The sequence below is a fragment of the Amphimedon queenslandica genome, unplaced genomic scaffold (assembly GCF_000090795.2).
Source record: "Amphimedon queenslandica unplaced genomic scaffold, v1.1 AMPQUscaffold_12973, whole genome shotgun sequence".
Taxonomy (NCBI): Eukaryota; Metazoa; Porifera; class Demospongiae; order Haplosclerida; family Niphatidae; genus Amphimedon; species Amphimedon queenslandica.
In genome coordinates, this window is record NW_003546791.1 from 3,132 (window position 1) to 10,947 (window position 7,816).

Genomic DNA, 7,816 nt, shown 5'->3' on the forward strand with positions numbered 1-7,816 from the left:
GCCTTCGGTATTTTTCAAAATCTTGGATTTTCTAAAATGGCTGTAACTCAAAAAATTAAAGTCAAAATTAGCTCCAACTTTCTAGACATAAGGACATCAATAGGTGTCAGACAATGTAATAAAAATTAGAAGTGTTTTGATGATAAAGTGCATAAACAGTGTACCTTTGACATTCTGATCATAAACTTGACTACAAAAGTCTTAAGTCCAGGCATGACATCCCCAAAATTATCTTCATTGCGGAATATTAAGCTCTCACAAGATCTTAATTGAGTATTGAGAAATTCAACAAAATGTTTTAATTCAGACCATGATGGATCTTTCACTCCACACTGCCTATAAGATATAATTTGTTAATTGAGTACTATAAAATACAAATGTATGACTTTAAAACAGGTCATACTTCAATAAGACTTGTAAACATTCAACATTTTCTCTTTCAAATACTCTAGGATTATAAGAAAATCTGTCTAATGAAAAATGGCTAATATGTCTCCTCAGGTACTGATAAACACGTTGAAAATGTGAACTCCTAAACTCCTTTTCATCTATTAATTGAGCAAAAGCATCTACACACGTAATGATATTAAAATTAAAATCAATTTAACGGTCCTGCTATTACCTCCTCTTCCTCCTTCAAGCACATTACAGACTGATCTAGGAGACAAACACTGAACTGTAGGAAGAAGCTTAAGTAGTTCAACTGTTGGCTTAGCAAACTTAATATTATTCTATAAACAAAAATTAAAACATAATAATAACATCAGTACTACACTCAATGAAGCACCTATGGTGCGTGGACTCGCCTGCTGAGATTCACATGAGTGATAATGTGTTACTTGTACTGCCCCATGGTGATATTATATTTAAGCAACTTGATATTTGAAAAAAGGATAATCGATTTTGCAACAATGCAATTACTGCACTGTTCCATAAAATAAATCATAGGTGTAGTCTGCAGATAAAATGGCACATGGCTAGGAGAAAGAAGAAAAGCTGAATTTATTTTAGCATCTGAAGCTCTATTCAAAAAAAAAGTTGGCACAAAACTGTTGCCTAGATATTTAAAAGAGACTGAGAGAGTCCGGTTGCTCCTGCTTTCTCCAGTGCCGCTTGAAAATTTTTCAAAGAGGCTAAATCATAAACTGTAACTCACAAACTAAAAATAGATAAAAAAATTCCCACATTATTTTTAATCTAGGTACTTTTCTCTACCTATCAATGCTAATTTTGACCACATAGAGTGAAACACAAAGATTTGGCTAGGAAAAGTGGTCTATTCTTCAAAATATTCAGGCTTTGCTACCATGGATTGCTACTAAAATACAATGGAGCTAAATAAATTTAAAGCTTTAAAAGAATTATAACTCAGGAGAGCTCAGTAAAAAAGATATTGACCAGGAATTAACAGGAATTTTCGTGACAGAATGACAACTCAACTGCATAGTACCCACTTTACGCAAGCATGGCGAGTCCAAAAATATGAAGTTAATTATGAACCTGTAACACAGATACTTCAATGGCATATAAATGAGAAATGAAGGATCTCCAGATTTTTCCCTGACTGTCAGATACAGCTTGTAGTATCAGTAATGAGAACAATACTGAATCAACCTGCCTTAACACCTACATGTATTAAATCACATGACATGCAAAACATTATAATTTTATTGATTCTTACATTTGGTGAAATATCAAGATGAAATATAATCGCTTGATTAGTGTCTTTACTACCAACACTACTTTTTAACAACTGAACAATACTGTCACTAGTAACTTTAGGACCGTGAACTGGTATAATAACATCAGAAGGGATTCCATAGCACTTTTTTCTCAAATCCTCCTTCATTCTTTGAATATACAGTGATTTACCCATTCCTGTTCTATCAGATGTCACCACACGTACACATGAACTAATAAATAATACAAAATAATAATGCAACACACAATATTTGTTACTTTTCTGTGTCAATAGTAGAAGCAAGTACTCTTCTTCCTAAGGTGTTAGGATTTTGCACAAAATGAAACTTCAAATATTGTTTGTAATCATCATCACAATGAAATGCCTCCAGCTGTTGCTTGAAAAATTGAAGTTTCGATATCATATGTGACTTGTCAAGATCTTCACCACTACATACTATTACTAGCCTATAATCTGAACATGAAAAAGATATAAAGAAAATTATTAGAAAGTTACCACAATTTTTACCATTTATAGCATAAGAACAATCAGAAAGTGATTTCAATGCTTTATCACAGACTTGATAAGAGAGCAGTTCAGCATGTACTAGACAGAATATTCTAAAGTGGTTAGGATCTCCCATAGCTCTCCTCCACAACAGAGTCACTTCTTCCTCAGTTGTATTCTCATTACAAATAAGAACTTCTTCATATGTTGGCATGGGAAGGTCTTTACTCTCCATGTATAGTGAAAGGACAGTTTTAAAAACTTTATCTGATGAGAAAATAATCATCATAAATTAATTTTTTTCTAATATACAACCTGGAGGGGTTACTAGTAGATTAGGTTCACCAATTTTTAGTCCTTCAGGAAATTTCCTTCGCAAGCCAACAGTAGCTGATAAAGATTACAAAATTAATAGTCTTAAGCAAGTATTGTAAACTTACGTTTATTACTTTGAGAAAGTTGTTGTAGAGTCATACCCAGTGCCAGTATGGTGAGGTAATTTTCAGCTGAAGTTTCCTCACTACTTGTGATTACCAAGTTTCTACAAAAAATTTACAGTGAAAAATATTCATTTAAAAATAACAGAATGATGTGCATTGTACTTACTGTAGCTCATCAGAGTCTGCACTGATTTGTCTATCATATTCTCCAATGCTATCATGTCTCTCAAAGACACTATCATAAGGTACTGGAGCAAACAGTTCACCACATTCAGGTGGACCCTCCATTAGGGAAGCCATTGCTCTTTCTATATTGTCTGGATGTTGCTCAGCAGCAGCTAATGACTCTTCTACAGTAAAACCAGAATCAATCAGACCTCTAACAACAGGGCGATCCTCACTGATGGGTACTTGATCAACTACTTTTATCCTAGCTGGGCAAGAGGCTGGAGGATGAGAAAAATGAGAGGAAGCATGTGATGCAAGAGGAGGTACTTCAGTCCAAGTCTCTACAGGTCTATCAAAGGACTTTTCAAGAGCAGAATAAGAACCAGGAAGGTAAGGTGGTTCATTCAGTGCAATTGCCTCTTCAACATTAATATCCATATTTTCTGAATGTAGTTCATCTTCATCTTCAGCATATGTTTCAGTATCTGTTTCACTTTCAGCATCACTATCAGTAAAGTTAAAATTCTCTTCATTCATAATGCACCACTCTATTACTGCTTCTTGTATCCCTGGCTTCTCGCATCTTTCAAATGCAAGAAAAATGAGTTTCTTTGGAAAACCAAACTCTTCCTTTAGATCATATACCATTGCTTTCTGGTTGTCAGTTAAATCTTCATCTGTTAGCTTAGGTTGAGGGCCTGAGGGGGTCACAGTCTTAAGTACTGCTTCTACTATTGGTTTAGTTAATGGCACTGAGTCTCTGTTCCCTATTGATTCTCTATTCGTATGCAACTCAGCTGCATTATCTAGTAGCCTGGAAAGAGGATATACATAACCTGATAAATAAGACTTTGATGATTCGCTATGAGTAAATAATTGATCTTGCAAATATTGCTGCTCGGCAAGTATACCATTAACTGTTTGAACTTCATTTTTGATGGCATCAGAAGATAAGTCATGTGAGATGCTCTGCAGTAGAGTCATGACTTCTTGTTTGATTGGTCTAGCTGGTACTTCACTTCCTTTGAATTGACCTAATTCCTCTCTCAGGGTCAGAAGTTGAGGAGTTGTGAAATAATTGAGTTCATAAAAATTATCTCTTTGTTGAGCAAGTAGACATTTCCAAGTTTGCAGATCCTCCTCCAATGCACTAGCTATGACCTGAAGACAGTTTACAATGTCATCCAATGCACAAGAGAAGGTTAGTGTCCATCCAATATACTTGTCATTGCCATGTTGCTGTAACTCTATTAGAACATCAGTGATCCTACATACACTGTGGAAAACCTGAAAAAAGAATTATTATGCATGCATGAATTTGACTACATAGAGCTCACATTAAGAAAAAAGTCAGCTTGTTTCCTTTCCTTTGCTTCTCTACCTGTTATTAATACTAGTTTGCTCTCAAGGTCTCTTAGTTCATCAAGGTTATAATGCAACTTGTGGATCCTTTTACGTTTGGATTGCCTCATTCTTAAGTTGATACCTTCTGAACGGCTAACCAAAATTCCTTTCTTAGAGGATCCAATCTTATAGACGCCGTAATTATTAATGTTATTAATCTGACCAAAAGAGGTCACTTCCACAAAGCCTTGTGCCTCCTTAACTGATTGATACCAATCAATTTCTCTTTCACATGTTCTCTAATGTTAAAATAAAATAGTTAGGATATTATGGTAATATCAATTACCATCATTTCTGGAAGATTAGGAGCTGTTTCTAGTGTAACCCATAATCTCTTGCACAGCTCCTGCAGTTTCTGGTAACTTGCATCTTTTGTTAATCTGTATATTAAAGGACCAAACCCACTACCAACTGTAAGTAAAAATGATAGCTTATCAGTAGTCATATCATCCTCTCCACCAGCTGCTGTAGCTAATGCAACTGTCACAAAATTAACTAAATTTGTTGCATCTAGTAATGGTAAACATACCAAAGATAACTGAAATGAATAAAAAATGAAAATACCTTTTGTTTCATTTCTAATCCATTCTATAATTCTCTGACAATCAGCAAATGCTTCAAGACATTCTATTTTAGCAGTACCCATTGCATATTCTTGAAGAAACCTTGCAGCATTCACCACACTATGATCAATAGTGCTCAGTGTGGCATGATTAGATAAAAACTAAATATTTAAACAATTATTTAAATATGAATTTTATTTATTACTGTATAAGTGGCATATTTTATTTATTTTATGGTTTACATGTGAGCTACTAACTTCATTAACAACAAAGAAACAAGACACCAATAGTGCACTGGCCTCGCCAAAACCATAAATATACTACCTGTAAACGGGATTGGAAACTACCGTTATTACCCATGGGTACCTAGTCTTGTGTAGCCAGCCCTTCCCTCTATGCCTACAGAAGGGTTAGTCCAAACATAAATTATACCAGTATATAGTGATAAGAAACACTCCAAACCAGATGAAACAATCTGGGTTACTTGCGGTCACTCATCTAAACCACCCACGTGTAATTATGGCTACATTTATTCTTTTTGTAATAAACATGTAAAATTTTTGTAAAGTAAAATTGATTCAATTAGATGACTTCAAGGTAAGCACACATGTCTTACTAATGTATTAAGTACTTCTTTCAAGTAGAATTAAAGCAAAAAACAAAAGTTAAAGAAAAACTTAGTAACTTAAAACATGAAATTTATAAAATTGTAAAAAAATAACAAAACATTCTCCTGTCACAAGACCCATACAGTACTATCTAGTTAGGTATACTCTATCAATCTGAAAGGACAAAACCTCCCAAACAAGATCATGTTGTGAGTGAATGTGTGTTAAAAAATGGTGCTCCAGTGAACAGTTTATTCCTCAGTTTTACAACAAGAAACTGGACATTTTATAACAAGTTTTGTATATAAAATGATGCAGAATAACGAGATAATGAATCGAAAGAAAGTAACCAAACTGGAATAACAAGAACGAGCTTCCAATAAATGTGGAAAAACCTCATCAAAAGCACACACATCCTTGAGCTATGCCACATAGCTTTCTGTATATACTCCATATCTGGACTCTGGTGCTAGTAGAAGAGCGGTGTGGTTTCCTCTTTCACATGATACCTAATTAATGTTGGTATTCAGCAGCAAAAGCAAGTTCTCGCCTGTTTCATCGTCAGCAAAAGTCCTCCATTACTCTAGACAGCGGTAACTCGGATTGTTTCCCTCATGTGATGTCACTCCCATTGAATTTATATTGGAGTGTTGGAATGTTTCCTATCCCGGTACATATATATAATCTATGGTCCAAATGTCAAAAAGGGAGATGGGTCTAGCCACGTGAGACTATGGGAAAGGTCTGGTGGATTCCCCATAGGTGGACTTTTTGGCTACACGAGACTAATGGTACCAGGCTGGTTGGGACCACTCTTAGTATACCAATGGTGAAGCTTTGTTGGACTCTAGCTACTGCATTTTAGAATGAAACAGCTCAGTTTTACTTCTATAGACTCTTCTTAAGAGCCTTCAGTGCACCGTGATGTTCATTTTAGTTTGTGTTGCATATATTGTGAGTAGTGGAATCCCAAGTGATCTGGCAAAAATTCAGTCAAATACCCTAAAAAGCTCTTACTGAGTAGTTTCTTACCTTATATAAATGTTATGTTGCCCTGAAGGCTCTTAAGAAGTATCTATATAAGCAAAAACTTGCTTGCTTCATTCTGAAATACAGCTGCTAGAGTCCCACAAAGTTTTGCCATAGAGCCAATGCTTTTTTGCAAAGATTTCATTAGATTTGGTGAGGATACGCCCCAAGCCGCCTTGCAATTATTACCGTTGAAGTTTCCAATCCTGTTTTTACGGGCAGTATATCTATGCCAAAACAAAGAAAAGCAACATTAATTTTGTTTACATGTATGATTTCAAAACTATATTTTGTCCTGCATTACTGGTATATTACTTGCTTAGATAGTGTTGATTGCTATAGTTGTGATTGCAATCTTCATAGTCTAATAATTATGTGAGGGTGTTTGGGTGTAGTTGCAAACTTACAGCGCAGTATAGATAATAGAGTAAATGAAAGGGATTGAAAATGGAAGCGTGGGCGTAGCTCAACCTCCATTCATTTGTATTGCTGCTAGGCTGACAGAGGCTCGTTGAAATTTTTTGTCACAATTTACCCTTGATTTCCTTTCTTTTAGGAGCAATATCTCGCGAACAAGTGTTCCTATGCAAGTGAGATTATTGCATCAAGAAGCCTAATGTTTCCTCTTTATAATTCTGTTTTCTATTGTATAGATAATTTTACTATGTTAATTTTATGGCACTTTTAAAACCATAAAATGCATGTTTTGTCATTATAATCCCTTTTTTGAAAACAAGCTAGAGTAAGATACAAAATCTTTATAATCATATGAAAGAACTTTCATTTGCATATGGAATGATACTAGTTAGAGTTAGAATCCATGAAACATGACTACATGAGTTTGTTACAACAGAAAAAGGGCGAAAAGTGAAAAATTTTGTTGTATCTATAACTCATTGCAAAATAGCGTTGTTGAAGTAAAAACCTTGTTGCAGGTAGTCCCACACTTTCTATATGGAACGGTAGGTATATCATAAGTAGTGTGCCCTTGGATCTCCATAAATATCCTTTGAAGTCCTTGCAGTACAGCCTCACTAATGAAGGAGATGGGAAATCAACCAGGTATTGGGCTGGTAACCAATAGCAACATCAACCAGCCTACACCCCCATTTCCAATCCCTTTCATTTACTCTAATATCTATGAGCAAAGCATGGCAGTTGTTACAGTACAGAGAAAGTGTCAAATCTTGATTGCTGGAGTAAAATGGTGTCTCTTGGAGTAACTGCTGAAGAAGCTTGAGTTTCTTGGACTTCTATTCAGTGCACACATGCATTTAGTAGGCCCGATTTGTTCCGTACAAACTCTTGTCAAGCGTCTGAAGTTTATAGGCCTAAACTACTCTTCCTAAGGCCAAGCGCCTCATGTAAAGTCAAGAGGTAAGTAATATAATAGTCTCGGCCCAGTCTGGGCCAAGG

The 7,816-nt window shown here is 35.3% G+C and overlaps 2 protein-coding genes across 2 annotated transcripts in view; both read right to left on the reverse strand.

Annotated features, from left to right (window-relative positions):
- The window catches only part of LOC109585987 (E3 ubiquitin-protein ligase rnf213-beta-like), a 2,899-nt gene extending 2,662 nt beyond the window's left edge, over positions 1–237 (reverse strand). The window contains exon 1 of the mRNA XM_020002128.1: positions 165–237. Coding sequence (XP_019857687.1) covers positions 165–215 — 51 coding nt within the window. The 5' untranslated portion in view covers positions 216–237. The remainder of the gene's footprint in view (positions 1–164) is intronic.
- A 202-nt stretch (positions 238–439) lies between these two features.
- On the reverse strand, positions 440–4,268 carry LOC109585986 (uncharacterized). The gene is made up of 11 exons (XM_020002125.1): positions 4,134–4,268; positions 2,795–4,083; positions 2,629–2,729; positions 2,504–2,578; positions 2,210–2,455; positions 1,960–2,155; positions 1,682–1,913; positions 1,501–1,626; positions 623–731; positions 514–569; positions 440–448 (listed from the first exon to the last, which is right to left on the reverse strand). Exons 1-11 carry the CDS (start codon positions 4,266–4,268, stop codon positions 440–442), a joined length of 2,574 nt encoding a protein of 857 aa, XP_019857684.1.
- Positions 4,269–7,816: the final 3,548 nt, after the last annotated feature.

What these genes read in the sequence shown, in the direction of transcription:
- LOC109585986 (XM_020002125.1), bottom strand. Translation starts at nt 4,268, where the DNA reads ATGAGGCAATCCAAACGTAAAAGGATCCACAAGTTGCATTATAACCTT. An exon ending in TCTACTAGTAACCCCTCCAG is followed by an intron (nt 2,456 to 2,503) that starts GTTGTATATTAG and finishes TTTTCTCATCAG; the next exon opens with ATAAAGTTTTTAAAACTGTC. An exon ending in ATCTTGATATTTCACCAAAT is followed by an intron (nt 1,627 to 1,681) that starts GTAAGAATCAAT and finishes TAATACATGTAG; the next exon opens with GTGTTAAGGCAGGTTGATTC.